General features: G+C 41.7%; 1 protein-coding gene across 1 annotated transcript in view; it reads right to left on the minus strand.

The window, feature by feature from the left end:
* FBXL7 (F-box and leucine rich repeat protein 7) overlaps nucleotides 1-25,120 on the minus strand; it is a 460,347-nt gene that overhangs the window by 328,682 nt on the left and 106,545 nt on the right. The window contains exon 2 of the mRNA XM_027980156.3: nucleotides 5,927-6,016. Coding sequence (XP_027835957.1) covers nucleotides 5,927-6,016 — 90 coding nt within the window. The remainder of the gene's footprint in view (nucleotides 1-5,926; nucleotides 6,017-25,120) is intronic.

Raw genomic sequence — 25,120 nt, forward strand, 5'->3', positions numbered from 1 at the left:
GATTCTTTCCCAGTCTCTCTGTTTTCATCTACCAAATGGAAACATTTAGGCCTGCTTTACAAGAGAAGCAGGAAGATGAAACAAATTTGAATGCAACAATGTTCACAAAAGTACTAGTAAGAGCCTGGAATAAGTGTCCCCAAAATGTTTGTTGAATTTGTTGGATAGTCAAAAAGGCTTTTTGAGAAACAGAATCTACCTTAAGTTAAAACCTTTATCCTTTTCTTCCTGAATGACTCATGTGAATGTTGTCTGAGGAACACATGCAAGAAGTAAAACGAAGATAATATAAAGAAGACAAAGAGAATAAAAACAAAGCCAGATGCCTGGGCATTTTCAAAATAAGTCTATTTAAAATTGGTTTAATTCGGGCACTGAAAACATGAGAACCTGGAAATATATAAATAAACTGGTGATTTTAGGGTTGCAGAAAGAATATCACCACCAATTCTTTATAAATTAACTCATTTCACATGGTTCAGATGAAACATTTTTAAATGAACTTCTTTCAGGGAGTTAAAGGGACAATTTCACAAAGTAATGTTATACGAATCTATTGAAGGCTGTTTTATAATCATGAGCTGATGCAAAGGGAGTGTTTACATCTCCAGAAGTGAATGTACTCAAGTAGGTTGAAATCCTTTTACTATTCGAAGCAGCTACCCCCTTCCCACTGGAAGGACTGACCTACAGGGGCTCCACCATCTTTCTCAAACCCTTCTAAATACCTTGCCTCCACTCTACAACAAGCTCACAAATAGGCAGCAAGAGAACAGGCAGACAAACGAGAGTTAAATGGCTTCATGCTCAAAGGCCATAGCGTTTTTACAGGTTATGCTTTTTTCTAATTGGAACATCTTTCACCAAAACATGACTGTGTCAGACTCCTACTTGACAATGTATCAGGTGTGTAATCTTGAGACGTTACTTTGTCAACAAAGGTCCATCTAGTCAAGGCTATGGTTTTTCCAGTGCTCATGTATGGATGTGAGAATTGGACTATAAAGAAAGCTGAGCGCAAAAGAATTGATGCTTTTGAACTGTGGTGTTGGAGAAGACTCTTGAGAGTCCCTCAGACTGCAAGGAGATCCAACCTATCCATCCTAAAGGAGATCAGTCCTAGGTGTTCATTGGAGGGACTGATGTTGAAGCTGAAACTCCAATACTTTGGCCACCTGATATGAAGAGCTGACTCACTGGAAAAGACCCTGATGCTGGGAAACATTGAGGGCAGAAGGAGAAGGGGATGACGGAGGATGAGATGGTTGGATGGCATCACTGCCTCAATGGACATGAGTTTGAGTAAACTCTGGGAGTTGGTGATGGACAGGGAGGCCTGGCATGCTGCAGTCCATGGGGTCACAAAGAGTCGGACACAACTGAGCAACTGAACTGAACTGAACTTGAGTAAGTCTCTTCATTTCTCTGGGTCACAGGTATTTCTTTGTAAAATGACTATATTAGATCAGAAAATTGCCAAGGCTTTTTATAGCTCTAAAAGTTCTCTGATTCCATGGTTGTCTGGCTTGAAAACCAACACATATAAACAGTCATCACACTGATAAATTGTGTTGTCAGGGAGTTCAATACCTGAATTTGAACATGATTAAAAAGCAGCTTAATGAAGCTGACTTCTCAGCAGCCAACTGCATTTGGTCTTTGAACTAGATATTTCATTTTTCCCCAGCTCAAGGGAAGGTGTGGTATTTGAGATGTCATCCTTAAAGCCACACCCTCATCCCCCTCTGCACCCCATTCCAAGAAAGAAGCCCAAACTCAGCTTCCTATTTCTAGGAAGCTTCTTCATGATCTAATCTAAAGTTGATTGATTCTGCTCACAGCTGAATGTGATTTCAAAGACCTGAAGGTCAAAGGCCATCCTTTCCTATACAAGAGGAAACATTCTGTGGATGAGATAGACTGAAAAACATGGAAGGGAAAGAATAATAACACAACTGGAAAGAATTAAGCTTCAGCTTAGCTAGTGGTAAAGAATCTGCCTGCAATGCAGGAAACCCAGGTTTAGTCCCTGGGTAGGGAAGATTTCCTGGATCAGGGAATGGCTACCCACTGCAGTATTCTTGCCTGGAAAATCCCATGGATAGAGAAGCTGGAAGGCTACAGTCCTGGGGTCACAAAGAGTCAACACAACGGAGTGACTTTCAGCTTCAGTTATTTCAGTTGGAATGTTCGAATGGAGATTTTGTTGGGGGGGGGGGGAAATGGAAATTCTCTAGCTTTCTACACTTGAACCCAAACACCTTACAGTGTCAGGAAATCAGGAACTTAAACTGTTACAAGAAATAGAACAGGACTTACAGAAAGCTTATACCTTATCAGAGAGAAAACACTGCAGGCTGTTAATTCCTTGGAAGAGATGTGGCTTTAGAGTCACAAAATTACAACTCATAAAAGTTTTGCATGAGACTCTGGAACAGAACACTGAATCAGGTAAACTCTACCATTCTCTTTTGTATTAAAGTCAAATTGTATCACCATCTGGGGCCATCTTCCTAGGGGTACAGCCTTATGACCCTGATTATGACCCAAAGTGAATCTTAACTTGGAACTTGAGATAGATAGCAAAGCTATAAGTCCTTAGCAAAGAAACTGACTTAAGAGTGAATAAATATGACGCCTCAACTGTTAGGGTTGGGTGAGAAAATGTTTCAAACCTGAGATGAGATTAGTCCTGCCTGTCCAAGAAAAGCTAAAAAATAAATTAATCAATTAAAAGATTGGGAAATCTGTGGGTCTGTAATCCCTCGCATCTTCCAGAGCTTCATGTGAGAATATGCAGGTACCATGATGGGTCCACCCTGACCGGGCACCACAGGCTGAGCCATGAGCCCCGCTGCTTCAGGGATTTGTTATGACAGATTTCAGGCCAGTTCTGGCCCCAAGGCATCTCAGGAGAAACTTTTAGCCACAACTTGGCAATTTGTACAGCGAAGACTCAGCCTCTCACCACTGTGTATGACCTCCTCTCAGAGTTGGAAGCCAGCACATGAGAAGAACACTTTGTGATGGATTAGATTGGGGTCTGAAGGTCAGGCAGCAGCTCCCCCAAACCCATTTTCACACGTTTAAATCAATGAGTTCTAGTAAGTTTACTGAGCTGTGTAACTATTTGTATCACCACAATCCAATTTTAGAAAACTGTCATCTCCCCAAAAGGATCCCTCATGCCTGTTTACAATTATTCGCCATTCCCACCGCCGGCCCCAGGTCAGTGTGTATGCTGAGTGTCCTTCTCTTCCCCCCACTCCCAGGACCTCAGTTTATTTCCCAGTATACACTGAACAGAGGGGTCGCCCACGTTTCCCAGTAAAAGACAGTGCCTATACCATCAGCCATCTTGTAGAGGCCGGACACAAATGCATACATGTATGTACCCACACACATGCACACACACACACACACACACACACACACTACCCAGGGAACGATGTAACACCCTCCCCATCCAGCCCATCAGGGAGAAGTCCAACACTGCTCCAGAATGCTTCCAAACCCAGCTATTACAGGGATGGCCACAGTTTTCAAAAGCTGCAGGAAACTTGAATATTATCCTCCACAATAGATACCATGTTTAGAAATCAGTATCATTCAGACTCTTAAACTGAGGATCCTCGCTATGCTTCCTGAAGACAATATCCTTGAATTCAAAGGAGAAAAATCATAACAGGGTCAAAGGACTGAAGAAAATAACCATAATCAAACAGCTTCTGAAAAACTGGGCAACCACACAATCAATTTGGTTTAATATCAAAGGTTAAATATAATTCTAGAAAACTGTGGAAAGAGAATCAAAGAAGCATTTTCAATGTGCTCTTCTGTGGCGTGTATAGGAAACCAGTGTCCACCTTTTGTTTTCTTTTGCCGTGTGTTGCAGAGAGAGGTTACCTAGGCATTTTCCAGTAGGAGGAAACCGACATGAAACAGATAAATCCACCTTGTGGAGGTCAAAGAATGTGATGCTCTGATCACTTATCCTGAGAGGTGGACCTGGGCTCTGTCATTTGTAAACTGAGGAAATGGGCACTGGCTATTACGCTTCCATCTTAAAAAAACAGACCCATAGTATGAGGCCATTCTGTGGCAAACAACCCTGAAACACACTTTAATGCAACTAATATCCACATCAAATTCATTTTGTAATATTTAAAAATTTTCACTGATGGAAAAGCAGCAACAAAAAGGATTCATGCAAATAAACAGCAAAACAGCGCATTTGTTTAGATTTTTTTCAGATAAGCAAAAAATGGATAGTAGGATAAAGTACTTCCACTTAAGACTTCAGAAAAAAATTTCATACCAATTTAGCCCAGTTGCTAAAAATTCTGTTTCATATGAATATCACAGTTTCTTATTTTTCTCTCCTGAAAATGCACTGTGAATAAAATGTTTAAAACACTGGCTGAGCCTACACCGAAAGCATCTTCCTAAGAAAAAGGCAAAATAGAAATGAAAAATTTGAATCTCTATAGTTTATTTTGAAGCACAAAAAGCAGACATTTTTTAAATGCTTGAAACCCCATAGTCCCAACCTTGGCAACATAGCTCATATATTCTTGCATTTTCTACTTCTGAAACGGAGCAAAAAATAAGAGAACTTAAATCCATTGGCTAGAATCAATTCACCTGATTCGCACATTACCTTAACTGAATTTCAAAAATAATCTAATCCCCACATTTGAATTAACAGGCAGAAAATTAAGTTTGGACTGCTACCTGATTCTTTATTGCATTGAGAAGAACACACCAATCTGTTTGCCATACACTGTGGTAAAACAATGCTAAGGCATTAAATACAAAGGAATACAACCCAGTTGTAAAATATATTTATCCATCGGTCTGGGGATAATTAACTCAGAGAAGTTAACTTTTATATGAAACACCCCAAGTCAAAGAATACCCAAAGAAGACACACACAACAGAAGTAAACCATCATCATTAATGTAAAACGTGTAGTGCAGACCAAGAACAATCTAACAGCTTAAATGACCAACACCAGGCTATGCGTACACTTTCTGATATTATAAACAGCAGAAACTAAGCTTCTGAAACAAGGACTGGAAATGCATTTCCACAGGCTCTATATAGTGTCATGAGGAATCAGCTGACACCCCACAAGTCTTTCATTACAAATGGCATTCGTGTCTTCCACAGACCTTCATTCAACCATTCATTTAGAAAGAATTCTTCTTCAAAAAAGAAGTCATTTAATTGTGTGTTTCATATTAACATAAAAGGAGCTGAGTCCATAACTGGGTCAACTTTTTACCAAATAACTACTACAGAACCAATTATTTCCACACTCAAACAAATAAGTATAACTGAAAAGCTTCTCAACTACTGGGAAACAGTTAAATTCCACCACGTGTTACTACATATAGTCAAATTCTTCATCAAGAACACCAGTGCAACTCATCTTCATTCTGACAAGCAGGAATTCTCACTTAATTTTTTAAAGAATCAAACAAACCTCTTCTCCTACTCCCCAATATTGGGGACTGGTTCAGGTTCTACAAATCACACAACTATGACCTTCCCATTATCAAAATCACGAATTCCAGGTGTGCCTATTTCAAAAGATCTTGCCGGAACTTTCAGCTCGAGCAGAAGGATTTTACAATCATAATGTTTCCCATACTGAAAAACAAGACATCATTCACAAACATTCCCAAAAGTCAGCCTATTATACTTTGATAAAATGACAGCATTTACCTTAAACTGCACCAAAACAACTTTAGTAGACATTGACAACAATGCAATAAAAGAGAAAACCTTGGCCTTCCCATTTTTGAGAATCTCATATGCTCCCACTCGGCAGAACAGATCTGAGACTCACACATTTTATGTCTTCCAAATACAGCCAGCACTGTGACGAGAGCACAGGAGATAATGAAGACCAGATGCCTACCTTCGCTGGTAGCCACATTCTTCTGGGCTTGGGTCGGCGTGTGATCTGTACTTGAACTCACGTCGGATGAGATGCTTGAGCTGCCTTTGCCTAGAGAAAACAAGAACGAGGAGCTTTTGAAATTTGTCATTTCAGAACTGGACTGTGCCTTCCACTCCATCTCACACCAAGCCATATCACTCGTTTCCAAGAAAGGAGCCGTAACACTACGAATAAAGTTTATTAGTTTTCTGGCCTCATGCATTAAATATCTTTGGGGAAATATCTGACCCATGCCATAACAGAGCTAAAGCCCTATTATAATATGGCTTGACTATAAACTCAGATGATTATAAGGTATTGTCAAACATGATAACGTAATATAGTTTTGGCATATATGTGAATAAGAGAGTATGAGTGGGAGACACATCTACAGTATTAATTTTTTCTTTGCAACTATAAACCATACATTTTCTGGTAAATGACGAACGCAAATCTAGGAATGAGGCATCATCCAATGGGCAAGAGCCTGCTGGCTCCAAACAGCTGCATTGCCTTAAAAAAACAAATTCCCTAATTTAATGGGTTCTTCGTTAAAACAAACAAAAAACCTGCTTTGTTCTTCTAATGCAGGGCTTCTTAAATGGGGATGCCTCCTCCTCCAGTGGACATCTGGCAATGACTGGTTTCGTTTTAATTGTCCCAGTGGGGGAAGGTGTGTTACTGGCATCTAGTGGGTAGAGGCCAGGGAAGCTGCTCAATGTCTTACAATGTGTATGACGGCACCCCACAGTTTTAGAAAAATAATCCAGACCAGAGCATCAACTGGGCTGAACTTGAGAAATCCTGGCCTAAATAACCTAACCTCAGCTGACAACTGACTTTCTGCTCTTCTAACTTTAAATTTGAACATATGTCAATACATTAATACTGCTGAACATTTTGTCTCTCAATCATGTCTGACTCTTTGTGACCCCACGGACTATAACCTACCAGGCTCTTCTGTCCATAGGATTCTCGAGGCAAGAATACTGGAGTGGATAGCCATTTCCTTCTCCAGGGGATCTGCCTGACCTGGGGATTGACCCTGGGTCTCCTGCACTGTAGGTGGATTCTTTACCATTTGAGCCACCAGGGAATGAAAGTCTACAAATAGGGCACACACTGTATAAGGAGGGAGGTGCCAGTGACCACTGGGCAGAATTCTGAGATGATCTCCATGGTACCTGCTGCAGACTGAATGGCCGTGTTCCCAAAAATTCCTGTGTTAAAAGTTAATCTCCAGTATGATAGTTTTAGGAGGTGATTATAGTATTTGGAGGTGATTAGATCACAAGAGTGGAGCCCTCATGAGTGTGATTAGTGCCCTTATTGAAGAGATCCCAGAGTGACCCCCTGTCCTTTTATCATGTAGGGACACAGGGAAGAGATGGCCATCTATGAACCAGGAAGCAGCTCCTCACCAGACACCTTGATATCAGACTTTTCAGCCTCCAGAACTGTGAGAATTAAATATCTGTTAACATTATAAGTCACCCAGTATATGGTATTTTGTTGTAAGCAGCCTGAACAGGCTAAGCCAGTGTCCATGCCCTTGGTAATCTGCTCCCCTTACGTGTGGACAGAATTTGCAATTTGTTACTAAACCACAGGACATGGCAATGGTAAGAGGGTTTTACAGATGTAATTAAATTTCCTATAGCATTGACTTTAATCAAAAGGGTGATTATCCTGGGTGGGCCTGACCTAAATACCTAAGTAAACCCTTTTATAGAGCCTAGAGGAGACAGACTCTTGCTCCTTCTCTTGAAGATGCAAACCATCATGCATGCTACAGCTGCAAGGAGATAAATTCTACCAACCCTACATGAGCCTGGAAGAGGATCCAACTTCAGATGAGAAAGCTGACCAGGCCAACATCTTGATGACAGCTTTGCAAGATCCTGAACAAAAGACCCAGCTGACCCAAGCCCTGAATTCTCAGCCAAGGAAACAGCGAAAGAATAGATGTATCTTGTTGTAAACTTTGCTAAAGTCATGATAATCTGTTACGTGACAATAGAAAACTAAAACAATGCCCAGTTAATTACATCCCAAATGAACTCTTTTCAGGCCACAAATTATGATCTAGATTCTTACACGCAGCTGAGAAACACTGTTTTCGAATAGTCTTCTCTGCACAGTGGTACATAACCCAGTTGGATGGAGAGAGTTTACAGTCTATGAAAGGACAATGTAGAAAAGCACAAATGGGCTTGCGTTGAAAGAGCTTCAGGATTTTGTTTGCTAAGGTTGACAGTAATGGAAGAATCCAAGTTCATTGGTGATATCACCTGAGCAGGGACCTCAAATGGCTGTTGCTTCTTCTTGCCACTGTACATCACTCATGACTTATCGCTCTGAAACAATTCTGTCATTCCCATCATCTCTACCCATTTCACATGCAGGGGGAGAAGCACACAGTAGTTTCTCTTGGGGACCAATGCCTTGACCTCTGCAGAAAGCCGTACCGAGAACACAGGAGTACCAGGCAAAGTGCTCAGTTCGGCGACCATCACACCTACCAGTCACTGTGTCCTGTATCCATCATGGCTGCCAGTTGCTCATGCAACTGGAATGATCTGTGCTTTTGAATGTTTCAAGTACAAATGTCTGGAGTCTCTGGCTTCAAAACCCTGCTCTACCATTTCCAAACCACATACATATCCATGGACAAGTCTCTCAAACTAAATCTTGTTTCATCTCCTGGTAATGTGAAGATGGAAAACTCTTGCACTTTATACAAATGGGTGTCATGGTGCCCAGGCTTTGCTGTGTGTATCAGTCAGGCTTCTCCAGAGAAACAGAACTGATAAAAGTGTAAATATCTCCCATTAGGATACATGTCAGGATCAGGGGAAATTATAGAATCATTTCTATAGTATATATATATATGGGATTTTCATATATTCATATATATGAGATACTGAGTTGACCAAAAAGTTCATTTGGATTTTTCCATTACCTCATATAAATATTGGCCAATCCAATATTTATACATATATATATGACACATATATATTGAAAATAAAGTGAATGAAGTCGCTCAGTCATGTCTGACTCTTTGTGACCCCATCGACTGTAGCCCTCCAGACTCCTCCATCCATGGGATTCTCCAGGCAAGAATACATGAGTGGGTTGCCATTTCCTTCTCCAGGGGATCTTCCTGACCCAGGGATCGAACCCAGGTCTCCCGCATTGCAGGCAGACGCTTTAACCTCTGAGCCACCAGGGGATGATATATATTGAAAATATACATTATAAAAGATCTATTATTATATATTTACAATTTATATTATACATACACATATACATATAATATACTATATATAGATACAGAGTCAAAGAGAAAGAGATTTAAAGGAATTGGCTCACAGAATAGTTGGAGCTCACAAGTTGGGAATCTGTATGTAGGGTAGGCGCGCAAGCAGGATGGAAACTCAGGTAGGAGTTAATGCTGCAGCCTCGAGGCAAAACTATTTATTTTCCAATAAACCTCACATTTTACTTTAAAGGCCTTAAAGTGATCGGACTGAAGGCCCACTGTCCAATGGTCAATGGTCATTATCAAAGGTAAACTTAAAGTCAACTAAAACAGCAGATGGTAATCACATTTATAAATCACTTTAATGACAAAACCTAGATTAGTATCAGATTCCATAACTGTGTACTATGGCCTGGCCAGGCTGACACAGACAACTTTCTATCACGGTGTCAGACCCACAGGAATTGAAAATCCGTATTTGCCATGCACCATGCCTGGAAGAAGATCTGTCAGACTCTCTAAGCTTCACTGCCTTTCATCCATAAAACAGAGATAAAAACAAATAAAAAACCAACTACTCATTTCCTCTATTAAAAATAGGGGAATTATACCCCCACCTCTCAGGGTGGGAGAGGCTGCTATGAGCTATGGTTTATAAAGGCATTCAGTCACATCCGGTCCTGGAGAGAGTCCACTGCGTGATCGTTTAATATTGACCCAATGATCACAGTTCAATTTGTATCAGGAAATAAGAAATAAAATGTAAAACACTAATTATTATTTGACTATATATGCATATATAATAGCAAATAAATATTATGTATGCTTATAAATTAAATTCTACATGCGTTATAGATCTAGTAAAAATCCCTCAAGCTTAAACAAAGTTGGCAATTCTGCTCTCTATCCAACTGCTACATGAAAGTTTGTTTATTTGATCAATGGCCAAAACCCCCATTAGGGGTGGTTAGCATATCCAAACTGTGCTGGTCGGATTTGGTAAAGTAAAATTTTGCTCTTTATTGAATTTCCTCCCAAGTGGGCTAGAAGCCTAAATGAGGGCAATTGAACAAACAATTAGGTATCAAATATATAAACATCAAAGAAAGCGAAGACTAACAATGCACTGAGGTTGGTAGGTGTTGCCTGTAACAGGTGAGCATACACTTCTGTGAATCTCAACCACCATATGGACAAATTAGCCAGCGGGTCCATCATTTCAGGGACTTGAGGTGCACTGTTAACCTAAGCATGTTAGCCGAAGAATTTGATCCCAATCACAGATCCCTTCAGGCTTTCTGTTAGAGGGTGCCAGGTTCTCCCAATGTCTGAAAAGATGTTCATTAAATGAGGATCCTATTTGAACAGGATTTCAAATCTCTTTTAATATAAAAATCTCCATGTATAAAACTGCAACACTAAGTATCTTTTCTTTTCTTTCCCAGTGCCCAAGCTGACTGTGCAAAAGCAGATGTTTAAAACAAGACAGATGTTCCATTGTTATTATTGACAACATGAGGAAGGCAAAGGGGGGGAAGAGAAAAGATCAATCACTACATAACAAAAATGAATCAGTGGGGTCCTATGTTTTCTAACATTCTTAAGAGTCCAATAAATCCCTTGCAAAACTGATTCCCTTTATCAATGCCAGATTAGATGCATCAAATTCATTCCAGCGGATTTCGGTCAAGGACCCCTGCCAGGAAATGCACAAAGGAGCACATGGACACATGTGGTGGGGGCCTTAGCCCCTTTATTGACTGTTTCTCTCAGGTACCTTGATTCCAAGTGGCTGCTGCAGGTACACCCCAAGAACCTTATTTAATATCAAATGTCCACACTAAAGGAAAGAGAATTCTTTTTTCTCAGAATTAGATCAAGGGAGCAGTGGGTCATGTTTGTGTATTGAATTCACTGTTATTTTCCTGATTGTTATCTTGAGATAGTTTCTTATCTTCTTTGATCCACGGTTCAAATGTCTGTATGTACAGAATAATAATATTAGTTATCTCAAAGAATGATCTGGCCTAATCCCTGGCCCAGGCGCATATTAGCTTTTGGAAAGAAACTGAACACATATTCTTGAAGCATATTAGCTCTTTCAGGCCAACGAGAATTTTATAGATGAGTTCTCCAGAGTTGGAGATACTGATGGAGAGTGAAATGAGGAGGTATCAAATACCAGGCCCCTGTTTCACTTTATTGTGAGTGGAAAACAGTAGATGGTGTCCTTTGCTTTGCTTCTCCTATTTTTTGTTCTTTCCTTGTGAGGGTTGAAAGCACAATCTAAGGAGCACAACAGTGAGAAAGGAAAAGAAACAGAGAGATCTCAGAGTCATGTTTTGAGTCTTTTTTTTTTTTTTTCCTATCAAGCCATTTAATGTCCTAACTGGAACTTTCTTTACTCCCTTTTTCCCAAAGTACCTAACAAGTGACCTCAGGCTCAATGATCAGGACTCACACGGTGTAACTGGAGGGTGATCTGGGGCAGAGACCAAGATCGGTTAACTGAGCACCTACATTATGCTGCCATATGCCAGGCCCTTCTCCTAAGAGGCCACAGTTCTCACAGGTTTATGTCCATCCTGAGAAAAGCCTAGGACAGTTTTCAGCATTTTCCTCTTTGCTAAGAAATGTAAGATTTGCTTCAGGGGGCTGACATTCTTTCAGTATTTTTTAAAAATATATATAACATAACATTTGCCATCTTCACTATTTTTTACTTGTAATTCAGAGATATCCACTCATAGTGTTGTACACCCATCACTACTGTTTCCACAACTTTCCCATTACCTGACATAGAAATTCTGTATCACAGCCCCATAAACCTCCATCCCTCCCTCTTTCAGTCCCTGGTAGAGATTTCTACCTGCTTTGCATCTCTATGAATTAGCCTATTCTGGATATTTCCTATAGATAGAGTCATGCAATCTTCATCCTTTGCTTTTTTTTTTTTTTTTCACTTAGCATATTTTCAATGGTTCATCCAAGTCGTACGTCCCTCCTCTTTGCGACCAAATAATATTCCATTGTGTGTATGTTCCACGTTTCGGGGTACACTGATGGGCACTTCACATGTTTCTACCTTGTAGCTATTGTGACTGATGCTGCCTTGACAGAGGCCTGGCTTCAGTACTGGCAGTTTGTAACTTAGAAACTTCTGGTGCTTGTTGTTTCTAGCTGAAATCAGATCCTGAGGGCTGTGGCGGGAGCCAGGGCAGGAGAACAGAGTACACAGAGTTCTTCCAGGAGAGAAATGGACAATCCCACTGCTGAGGCAGCAGCTCCTCTGGAGCCATTCACTTCCAATCCTGTGGCGGCTTCCGGGGTGAGCTTCCAGCTGGCCCACATCACAGACAATAGCAGAGCAGCACAGGGCTTTGGGATCTGAACACATACCTGCTGCAAAGCTCGGCTGAGCACAGCTCCTTCTTCCAAAGCCTGTGGGATGCTGATTGGAGCTGGACTGCCAGGGAATGCCTGGGGATGGCCCCTTTCTCTCCTTTTTGGGGACAGTCCATGTCTTCTCTAGCAGAGGCAAGAGCTTCAGCCTCCAGGCAGACAACTCAGGAGGGGGTGTCCCCGCTCCAACACCACACAAGGGAAACCACGATGTGAAATGCAAGCCCAGGCTCAACCACACAGGACCCTGCAGGACACTTCATCATTTCAGTGATGTTAGCTTAGAAGCCAAAGGCTAAAGACAGAAAGAATTCAGGAGAAATGATTTCGGTTGAGCAGCAATCATTTTACATCTCAGCGCCACTCTCTTTACCTTGGTGAAGAAAGAACATATTCTTAGACAAAAATCTCAGTTAAAGCCAATCTTTTCTGCATTGTTCCTGGAGGCTGTGATTACTAAAAAGAAAAAGAAGAAAGATGCATGATTTTGACACAGTTCCCTTAAACCCATCCAGGGAACTCAGCAGGATGGCTACAAGTGTGAGTAAAGCATGAGGTGCCACCTTGCAGTGTGTGTGCAGTTTGAACACCCACTGCCTGGACCACAACCTGGCTTTGCTGCTGTCTAGCTGATTGAACCAGACAGGCAACAAAGGACTGATTCCAAATTGGGAAAGGAGTATGTCAAGGCTTTATATTATCACCTTGCTAATTTAAATTATATGCAGGGTACACCATGTGGAATGCCAGGCTGCATGAAGCACAAGCTGGAATCAAGATTGCTGGGAGAAATACCAATAACCTCAGATACACAGATGGCACCACCCTTATGGCAGAAGGCAAAGAGGAACTAAAGAGCCTATTGATGAAAGTGAAAGAGGAAAGTGAAAAAGTTGGCTTAAAACTCAACATTCAATAAACTAAGATCATGGCATCCAGTCCCATCACTTCATGGCAAATAGATGGGGAAACAATGGAAATAGTGACAGACTTTCTTTTCTTGGGCTCCAAAATCACAGCAGTTGGTGACTACAGCCATGAAATTAAAAGATGCTTACTCCTTGGAAGAAAAGCTATGGCAAACCTAGACAGCATATTAAAAAGCAGAGACATTACTTTGCTGACAAAGGTCCATCTAGTCAAAACCATGGTTTTTCCAATAGTCATGAATGCATGTGAGAGTTGGACCATAAAGAAAGCTGAGTGCCAAAGAACTGATACTTCTGAACTGTAGTGTTGGAGAAGACTCTTGAGAGTCCCTTGGACTGCAAGGAGATCCAACCAATCCATCCTAAAGGAAATCAGTCCTGAATATATTCATTGGAAGGACTGATGCTGAAGCTGAATCTCCAGTACTTTGGCCGCCTGATGCAAAGTGCTGACTCATTTGAAAAGACCCTCATGCTGGGAAAGATTGAAGGCAGGAGGAGAAGGGGACAACAGAAGATGAAATGGTTGGAAGGCATCACTGACTCAATGGACATGATTTTAAGCAAGCTCCAGGAGTTGGTGATGGACAGGGAAGTCTAGTGTGCTGCAGTCCATGGGGTCACAAAGAGTCAGACATGACTGAGCGACTGAACTGAACTGAGCCAGTTGAGCTGGAGGAAGCTTTCTTGCTTTCCAAGAATCTCCATTTCTCCACCTGTAAAATGACGTGCAAGGATGCTAAGTCATTTCTGTCGTGTCCAACTCTTTTCGACCCTATTGACTGAAGCCCGCCAGCTCCTCTGTCCATGGAATTTTCCAGGCAAGAATACTGAAGTGGGTTGTTTTGCCCTCCTCCAGGGGATCTTCCCTATCTAGGGATCGAACTGAAGTCTCTCATGTCTTCTGCACTGGCAGGCAAGTTCTTTACTGCTAGTGCCACCTGGAAACCCTGTAAAATGGAATACCAGGAGGTATAAACTCATAGCACAACTATGAGAATAAAATAAGGTCAATAAGTCAATTGCTCATAAGGTATAATAGATACTTAGTGGTGTTAATTACTATTAACCACCCTCCCTATTTTTATCATTAATCAATAATCCAATTTAATTCAACAACTACATGCTAAACCTACTGTATGTGAAGAGTTGTGATTAGCACTAGAAAAAAAAACAAGACAGTCTATATTGGGTGGGGAAGTAAAACACAGATACACAAGTAGAACTGAACATAAATGCAGTATAAGGTTTTAAACATTAAGGTGTAAATATTTTAAACATATAAGGTTTTTTTTTTCTTTTTTTTTTTTTAATTTTTTTAAATTTTAAAATCTTTAATTCTTACATGCATTCCCAAACATGAACCCCCCTCCCACCTCCCTCCCCATAACATCTTTCTGGGTCATCCCCATGCACATATAAGGTTTTAAATCATTCAGTGATAATCTCAAACACTTTGATTCACAAAATTTCATCACTGCGTGGTGTGACTGCTGTTTTCTTTTATAATGATGTTAAAATTATGTAGGTTGATCGTAAACAATCATGTCTATCTTCTCTACTGGACTTTCAACTTCACGAAGGTAGATTTCATACATTGAAATCTACTACAGTGAAATCTATTCACTGCTCTATTCTCTAAAGCAAGCACAGGGGTTGGCATGCTACGCTCACTCGGTACCCATGTGTTAAATGACTTGGCATCAGTGAGTGAAGGATCCACCGAGCAAATACACCGGAAACGTATTCCTAATGGAATAGCCCTGTTCATGTTTCCTAATAAATACTACACCTTCCTACGGGCACCACTTAAATCTTTGTTACACCAAAAGACAGTCTTCACATAACGGCTATGTGTTGACTGCACAAAACAGAAATTAAAAATTCATACATATTCGCAGTGGTGACAAACTTTATGGTAGTGGTCCTCAACCTTATGGCACCAGGGACGTTTCATGGAAGATAACTCTTCCAGAGATTGGCGGGGGTTGGGGAGATGGTGTTAGAATGATTCAAGCACATTACATTTATTGTACACTTTATTTCTGTTATCACATTATGATATACAATAAAATAATTACACAACTCACCATAATGCAGAATCAGTAGGAGCCCTAAGCTTGTTTTCCAGCAACTAGATGGTCCCATCTGGGGGTGATGGAAGACAGTGGCAGCTGCTCCCCAGTGCTAGCAACACTGTCTCAGCTCCACCTCAGGTCATCAGGCATTAGATTCTCACAAGGAGCACACAAGCTAGATCCCTGGCATGCACAGTCCACAGTAGGATTGGCGCTCCTAAATACAGATGAGACTTCACTCACTTGCCCACTGCTTACTTCCTTCTGTGCAGCCTGGTTCCTAACAGGTCACAGATCTATACTGGCCCATGGCCTGGGGGTTGGGGACTATTGCTATATAGTACTCTGTATTAGCTCCTAGGGATGCTGTAGCAAATTATCACTAACCAAATGGCTTAAAATAAAACAAGTTTGCTGTCCCATGATCTTAGAAACTAGAAGTCTGAAATTAAGGTGCCAGAAGAGCCGTGCTCTAGAGAGAATCTGTTCCCTGCCTCTCTCCTAGCTCCTCCCAGTTGCCAGCAATCCTTGGCATTCTCTGGTTTGTGGCAGCATATTTCCAGTCTGCACCAGTCATCACATGGCCACCTCCCTTTTATGTGACTCTGCATCCCTTCTTATAAGGACACCAGCCTTACTGAATTGACTCCACCCGACTCCAGTGTGGTGTGTTAGTCTCTCAGTCTTGTCTGACTTTGTGACCCCATGGACTGTTACCCGCCAGGCTCCTCTGCCTATGGGATTTTCCAGGCAAGAATACTGGAGTGGGTAGCCATTCCCTTTTCAGGGGATCTTCCCAACTCAGGGATCGAGCCCAGGTCTCCTGAATTGCAGGCAGATTCTTTACTATCTGAGCCACCAAAGAAGCCCCAGTGTGCCCTCATCTTAATAATCATACCTGTAAGGACCTGATTCCCAAATAAGGTCACATTCTGACGTTTCAGGAAGGGAGAGGGAGGACACTCTTCAACCCAGTAGATTCTCCAGCACTATTTTCTGCAGAATTAAGCAGAAAGCTGAAAATCCTACCCCAAATCTATCATTTGAGCATTGATTCAAGTCTCACTGCACGGCAGTATTACTGTGAGAGGAAAAGGAAGATTAGCCGTAAGATTTAATGCATCATGGAATGCAGGAGTCCTAAAAAAGTCTTTCAGCATTCGAAAAAACAAGCACTTGGCACACCATCATGGGTAGTTTTAAGTTGAAAAGGTCAGGCAATATTTCACTAAAGGCACTAAGGCGGAGCCTGCTCCCCCAAGACTCACACCCACCTAAGGGCCTTCAGGCAATGCCTCCAGAGCTAACACAGATGTCAGCTGACACTAAGACAGATGCTGCTGCTGCTGCTGACAGATGGTGCTTCACAGCTGGGTTTCTGAGCAGAGTAATGAGAGGATCAGACCAGGGACAGGCTAAAGGGTACGTGCGTCGGCATAAGAATTTCAGTCGTCCTATAAGTCATTCAGAAGACAGTTTTATGCTAATAACAACACTACAATTTGCATCAAAGTTCTGAAGGGCTGCTGTGCCCCAAAGATCATGAGAAGACCATGCCTGGCTAAACCATATGGGCAGGGAAAGACAAGGGTTCTTTTTGAAGTTCAAGGTTGTTTCAGCAGGATCTGAGGGTAAATTCAAAGCCACATGCTCATTCCCTGACATCAAGAGTCTCAGTGAGAATAAAGTCATAAGTACCTCTTCTGATTCGCCCACTCACTCATTCAATGTCCCATGTGCCAGGCACCACGTTTGACACAATTCCATGATCAAGCCATCTTGGTGACAGAGGTTACTTTCCCGCAGGATCTTGAGGACAGGGAAGAATGGAGAAAATACAGACTTTACCTCTCAACAGTAATATTTTGTGGTTGCTCAAACCCAGTTCACTCTGACAATTACAGACCTTTGTACCCTGTGGCCACTCATTGACTTCAGGGATTTTATACAAAGCATGTTTATATGTGTTTACCTTAAATATCAATGATGATCTATATAAATTAGTGAAAATTCTGAATTGTGGCAGAGATGGTAAAGAATCTGCCTGCGATGCAGAAGACCTGAGTTCGATCCCTGGGTTGGGAATATCCTTGGAGGAGGGAATGGCTACCTACTCCAGTATTCTGGCCTGGAGAATTCCAAGGACAGAGGAGCCTGGCAGGCTATGGTCCATGGAGTCGCAAAGAGTCAGACATTACTGAGTGACTAACACCGAATAATAAATTCTTAAAAGGCATTTCACTATCCTCCTTTCACACATAAGCAGTAAGTCTACCAATAGTGAAAGGGGGAGGGGAAGGGCTATGCATTTTAAATCTTAATCTTATTCAACACAAGACGATCTTAGAATTTTACTATGTTTCACATCTGACATGTCCAATTATTAGGAACTCATGGGCAGAAGTTAGAGAAACATACAAATATATATGTACACACACATATTTATGTCACCAAATATGTCATCAAGATTCTGTCAAGGGAACTAAAATAGATTCAGACTGCCCTGCCTGGCAAAGAAGATTACAACAAGCAAGCTTTCCTACCACCAAGAAAATGCAGACATTAAAGATTAAGAAAGCACTTAAGTGAAGAAATCAGAACTCATATCTCAGATGCTCAGATAAGTCAAATGTTCAGATAAGCTCAGATGAGTCCCTGACTAGTTGGGTGCCCCTGAGGAAGCTACTCAAGACTTTTCAGCAACAAAGAGTATGTCACCTCGGACCAGGAAGAGAGACATTGGAGGAGGTCATCTTCAAGACCCCTTTCCACTCCCACATTCTCTATTCCTCCTTGACTCAAAAAGAGATCAACCCTCTTGCAAAGCTACAAACCACTTTACAACCACAAACCAAGATTCTGCAAGTTAACAGACAAGTGGGAGAGATGGAGTTCTTAACCAACTTCTTCCTTCTTCTGCTGAATAGAAATTATACATAAATAAATATATATAAGGGACTTCCCTGGTGCTCCAGTGGGCTAAGACTCTGAGCTCCCAATGCAGGGGGCCTGGGTTCAATCCCTGGTCAGGGAACTAGATCCCACATGTCGCAACTAAGAGTTCACATGCCACAATGAAAGATCCTGCACCCAGGAATGAAGATCGAAGATCACTCTTGTCACAGCTAAGACCAAGCACAGCCAAATAAATAAATAAAAATAAATTTTTTAAAATTATATATGTATATATTATCATATATAATGTTATATACATGTATATGTGTGTGTGTGTATATATATATGATTTCCCTGATGACTCAGATGATAAAGAATCTGCCTCCAATGCAAGAGACCTGGATTTGATTCCTGTATTGCAAAGATTCCCTGGAGAAGGAAATGGCAACCCACTCCAGTATTCTTGCCCAGGAAAGTCCATGGACAGAGGAGCCTGGCAAGCTACAGTCCATGGGGCTGCAGAAAGTCAGATACAACTTTAGTGACTAACACACATACAGGCACATACACACACACACACACACACACACACACACACACACACACACACCCCAATACATAAAAATACTCTGGCATTAGGGAAATATACAAATATATATATATACACACATATTTATGTCACCAAATCACAGCTGCTTTATTTCACCACTGTGTCCTGCCTCTGACCATGTGACTTTGGACTTGGCCTGCCCAGTGTGCTCTTCTTAGTCCCCAGATGAAAGATCCCATTCTATTACCTTCCACACGCTCCCTAAGAGTATCATTATTCTCTTCCTCCATCTCTTCTACTTTCCTTGGGGTAAGAGAAGCTTTCCTAGGAACCACAGTGGGAAGCCACAGTTCTCTTCTATTTCATAGGAGGAGAAGCAACCATTCTTGACACAATGCATCTCTGAACACAAAGCAAATGAGAAAATGTGAATGGCAGCAATGTAGTACTTCACAGAGAGCAGAATCCTTCTCCATCAGAACTGGAAGGAAGGAGAGCCCAAAGTAGCACATTGAGGATGGTGACTGCCCCCACTCTGAATCCATCCCACCCCCCTGGCTTTGGGCTGCTCTGTCGTGATTGGGTGACAGTGAATCCAACTCTGGCTCCAGCAGGAAGCTCCGCCTGTCCTAAGCCAATCAACATGAGCCCATCCTCACTGCCCAGTGACTGACCAGGCAGATACAGAGGGGCAGGTAAGTGGTCACAGTTGTCAGTTGTAAGGGGAAAGGTATTCACCTTATCTCTCTGGAATACAACTCTAGGGTTTGTTAGCCACCAAACTGTATCAAAAAAGAGCACCCACCTTACCATCAAGACAAACACAGCAAAGCAGAAAACCAGAAAGAAGTCAGGTAAGAACGTGGTAAATGCCTGCTCAGTCGTGTCTGACCCTTAGCAGCCCCGTGGACTGTAGCTCACCAGGCTCCTCTGTCCATGGGATTCTCTAGGCAAGAACACTAGAGTGGGTTGCCATGCCCTCCTCCAGGGGATCTTCCCAACTCAGGGATTGAACCAACATTTCCAGTTTCTCCTACACTGGCAGGCAGCTCCCTTACCACTGAGCCACCCAGGAAGACATAAACCAGTTCAACATAAACCACCAAGACATAAACCAGTTCAAACTGGTCCTGATGCTGGCCATGCAACTGGATTTCTATTATGTGAACCAACAAGGGACAAAGAGTTCCTGTCTGCTGCTCCTGATGATCAATGTTAGAACTGCAGAAATGCATGCTTAACAAAGATAAAATGTAGCATTCAAGAAAAAAAAAAATTCAGAATTCCTTGGTGGTCCAGTGGTTAGGACTTCATGCTCTCACTGCTGAGCGCCTGGGTTTGATCTCTGGTCAGGGAACTAGGATCCCCCAAGCCATGTGGAGCAGTCAAAAAAAAAAAAAAAAGAAAAATTCACCCTAAAAGTATTTTTTTCTATGTGAAAGCTACAATTTCTTCCTGTAGAGACTGACTCTGAAAGGTGGAATAAGTGTAAAGAAATCATTTTAACAGTGATGAATTGTAACATTTGTAAAAAGCACCACCAAGTAAGAGTAAGAAGCTGTATATATAGCCACATGATAAATCTGATAAGGCTTCCAGACCCTGGAAAACAGTTTAATTTGCTCTGGCCAATGAACAGATGACTGGGTAGGTCTTTCTTCTTTTAAAAAAACTTTAATTTAGCTTCCATCTATAATCTACATTGTATTTTTCAAAGCTTTATGCATTAAAAAAATAATTCTCCCTAAATTTTGCATTTACAGCCCTTTTATCATATAAATTGCAGTCATAACCTAACTTAAGGTTTGTAGGAGCCAGTGAAGGGAAAGGTCTGGCTTGTATAAAATGAGATACACTAAGCAAAATAAATCCTGCCTGGAACTAGAACAGTTCTTGAATGCAGCAACTTAGGAGCTAATCTCTCCTCGCTTTTGAAAATATAATAGCTTTGCCTTTTAGACAAAATAGATCAAATATTTCACCAATAGCTGTTGTTCCCTCCCTCATTCTCTTTCTTGATGTACAGATCCTCGGTTCATAACTGTAAAATTCTCTAGACTTCTTCTCCCGAACTCTGGTAGTACAAAGGTATCGCTTCACCCATAACGGTGACAGGGACATTCTGACTATCACATTTTTGTCTGAAGGAAGAACAGGTCACAGGGATCTGACCTTTCAAGCTGTGCATCAATTCACTCCAGGCCCTTCTTCATTTACCTTCTCACAAAATTATTATACTCACCCTAAAAGTCAGATGCCTTTTGTGGAATCCAGATGGAAACTCTAGGGTGTGCTTCATAAAGACTTTGTTGAAATGCAATTTACAGGATCTTCACTGATTTAAATAAAAAGTAAAGATTTGTGATGAACTTGTTTTCAATGCAAAGATATCTAAGGAAACGTTTTCAGATGTATGGCATGAGACTAGCAGAATAATCTTGCCTGCCTCCAGACTTCTATCTTTCACAATAAAGAGATAGAATGAAGTATTTTGCCCTATCTTCCCCTACTCCTGGTGAGATGTCACAGATACTGATATTCACATCACCAGATCACACCAGCCCAGTTTAAAACCCCTTAACAGTTTCTTATTGGGTTTGGACTTAAGCCCAAACTCCCTACTATGGTCCATGAGATAGTGTGTACCAGTAGCCACTGCTCTCCCCGGAGGGTCCCCAGAGAAGGAGTCGGTCGAGATCACTGCTACTCATGGTGCCAGCTGCTTGCCGACCCTCAATAAAGACGTTGAAGGAACCAGGCAATAGCTATCAGGTAAACAAAGAATTTGCCTTTTAAGTTTATCCAAACTATAAAAGTAGCAAGTTTTTAAAATACCAAGAATCTCCAAATACAGAAAAATAAACTTAACATAGATCAATACGGCTTCCCAGGTAGCTCAGCGGTAAAGAACCACCTGCCAAGCAGGAGATGTGGGTTCCATCCCTAGGCTGAGAAGATCCCCTGGAGAAGGAAATGGAAACCCACTCCAGTATTCTTGCCTGGGAAATCCCATGGACAGAGGAGCCTGGTGGGTTATCAACCATGGGGTCCCAAAGAGTCGGACACAACTTGGCAACTAAACAACGACAAGATCAATATGAGACAATGACTCAGTAAAGATTCTGAATGTTGAACACTTAAAATAAATGTCACGCGTATGCTTTAAATCCATAGGAAAACTACTTAAGCAGCTTACTGGCAAGTAGAGACCTGACAGTCATTAAGAGAAAGGCAGATACATGAGAAAAGAACAGAAAAGAAAATTAGCTGGAGGCAGGGGAAGGGGACACTTTTTTTTCTTCTTTTTGAAAAGTCCTCATTTTATTCTTACTTTTAAAGGCTGGCAAGAGTCTGAAGACCACAGCACTGAATCTGAATTCATTAGTCTGTGCTTTGATTTACCACAGTATTCACCATCAAAAGAAGGTTTCATTTACTTCCAATATTCAACAGAAAGGAAACAATGCTGATTTTTTTTAAATGTCGCTATGCATATTGCAATATTTTTGAGGGCAAGTTTATTAAACTTTTGGAGAGGATGAAATAGCCAATCATATCCACAAAAGGTATAATCATTAAATGTGTACAAAACTCGCAAGAAGATTCAAATGGTTCAGTTCTACACCATTTATGGCATATAAGGTACATCAATTAAGTCAGAAGTACTAGTGGACCACAATGAAGTGCCTACAGATAAATTCATATGTAAATAGTGAAGACAAAACAGAAACCCTGAAAACCAGTGATGAAGGAACAATTAATAACTGGTATTAGAAGAACTAGGTCTCTACTTTTTAAAAAAATCATACTCTTATCTTACTCAAAAAAACAAAAATATAAAACTCAAAAGATATAAATTCAAAAGAAAATAAAACTAAGTATCAAATTTCTAGAAGGCAGAAGTCCATCAACCTAAAATAGAAAAAAAAAGTGCAAAGAAAATTTCAAGAGATTCAACCATATAAAAAAAATTTAAGCTTCTCTATAAAAAAAATGAATAAAAAGGAACAAATATAATTGAAACCAAACAAGCTTCTGGGGAGCAGGGGGAGGAATCACAAAGGCAAATGTCTTTATTGTCCAAAGAACTCATAGTAATCACTTGAAAGACTCTTAAGAGGAACACAGGTCAGGAAAAGATGACAATAAGCTCTTCACCAAAGAAGAAACGCAAATGGTATAGGAGAAGTTGAAACACAGACTGACTCACAAAGAGATAAAACAAGAAGATGCCACTTAACAGTCCATGCATTTGCAAAATGCTTTGTCTGAGTGAGAATATCCATTGCACTGGCTGCAAGAATAAACAGATACAAGTACTTTAAAGAGTTCGAAAACACGCACATCAAAAGCCTTGATATGATTTAAACCCTTTTATCCAGGCAAGCCCACATCTCCTTAAATTAACATAAGCAGTCTGCTCCTTTCTTACCTAAAGTAGCTTTGAGCTTGTCTTTGAAAGTAAATACACTCAAGTCAAGGAGCAGACCATGATGTTAAGAGGGCAGGATTGGCTGGCTACAGAATCTGTGGGCCCCAGAGCAAAATGAAAGTGTGGGGCCCTTATTAAGAAGTGATTAAACTCTCAAGAGGGTAACAGCAGAGCATCCAACCACCATGCATGGGGCCCTGTTAAGGGGAATTCTGTACCCAGATTGCTGGGATGAGGGTAGGGAAAGAGGAAAGCCATTCTCTTAGCCTGGCCCACGCAAGCACTGATTTTCTGATACTGCTTAGTGGATGAGAGCCTTGGGATGGAGTAGGGACAGTTCAGTTCAGTTCAGTCCCGTCCAACTCTTTGCAACCCCATGAACTGCAGCATACCAGGCTTCCCTGTCCATTACCAACTCCAGGAGTTTACTCAAACTCATGTCCATTGAGTCGGTGATGCTATCCAACCATCTCATCCTCTGTTGTCCCCTTCTCCTTCTGCCCTCAATCTTTCCCAGCATCAGGGTCTTTTCCAATGAGTCGGCTCTTCGCATCAGTTGGCCAAAGTATTGGCGTTTCAGCTTCGACATCAGTCCTTCCAATGAACATTCAGGACTGATTTCCTTTAGGATGGACTGAGAAGGGAATGGCAAACCACTTCAGTATTCCTGCCTTGAGAATGCCATGAACAGTACGAAAAGGGAGACAGGGTGGGTGCTAAGAGGAAGTGACCCTCTTCTCCCAGAGGAGACAGACAGAGTAAGACCGTAGAGGTATGCATTTGAGTAGACACTGGTACCAAAGCCTGGGCACTGGCTTGGACAGCCTGGGACGTTTTCATACCTACATGGAACCCAGCTTCTAGACTGGGAGCATGGTGACTCTTCCATCCCCCTGTGCTACAGGGGAAGTCAGATATTTAGCCTCACCAGCTTTGCCCACATCCAACCCAGCCCTCTCCAGCCACTGGACAGGCAGGGTCACCAGCGCAGCAGAGGGGGGCTGGCCCTGCTCCAGTGTTAGGGAACCGCAGCCTGAAACGGTCCACCCTGACCAGGCACCATAGTAACCACCTGCATAAGTGACTCATGACAGGAAGTACTCGTAAGGAACATGGAACGAACAAAGCTACCACCAACCGGAAGAATTCAGGAAAAGTCAAAAGGAGAGAGGAGACTCCAGTCCACATGCCCTACCAACCTCCCAGAATCCTTCGCACTGGAATCCATCTCAGCTGAGTGATGGATTCGCCACCAGCAAGGACCACGAGTCACAGTGATTGGTGGAAGACCACCCGGAAATTAACCCAACTGCCATGAAACCAGAGACTGTAAGCCACATGGCAGAAAAGTTCTCCTGGGTTCCCTTACCCTGCTGCTCTCTGCCCACGCACCCCTTCCCAATAAAGTCTCTTGCTTTGTCAACACGTGTCTCTCCTTGGACAGTTCATTTCCAAGGCTTAGACAGAGCCCACTTACAGGCCCTGGAAGGGGTCCTCCTTCCTGCAACACCTGGTTTCTGCTTTTCTGAATCTCTGAAATCAAAGAGAGCCGTCACAAAGGGATTACGAGATAATGAATAATCATTAAGACTGCTTGTATGGTTGCTGAATAAATTCAGCACATG

The sequence above is a fragment of the Ovis aries genome, chromosome 16, assembly GCF_016772045.2.
Source record: "Ovis aries strain OAR_USU_Benz2616 breed Rambouillet chromosome 16, ARS-UI_Ramb_v3.0, whole genome shotgun sequence".
Lineage (NCBI taxonomy): Eukaryota > Metazoa > Chordata > Mammalia > Artiodactyla > Bovidae > Ovis > Ovis aries.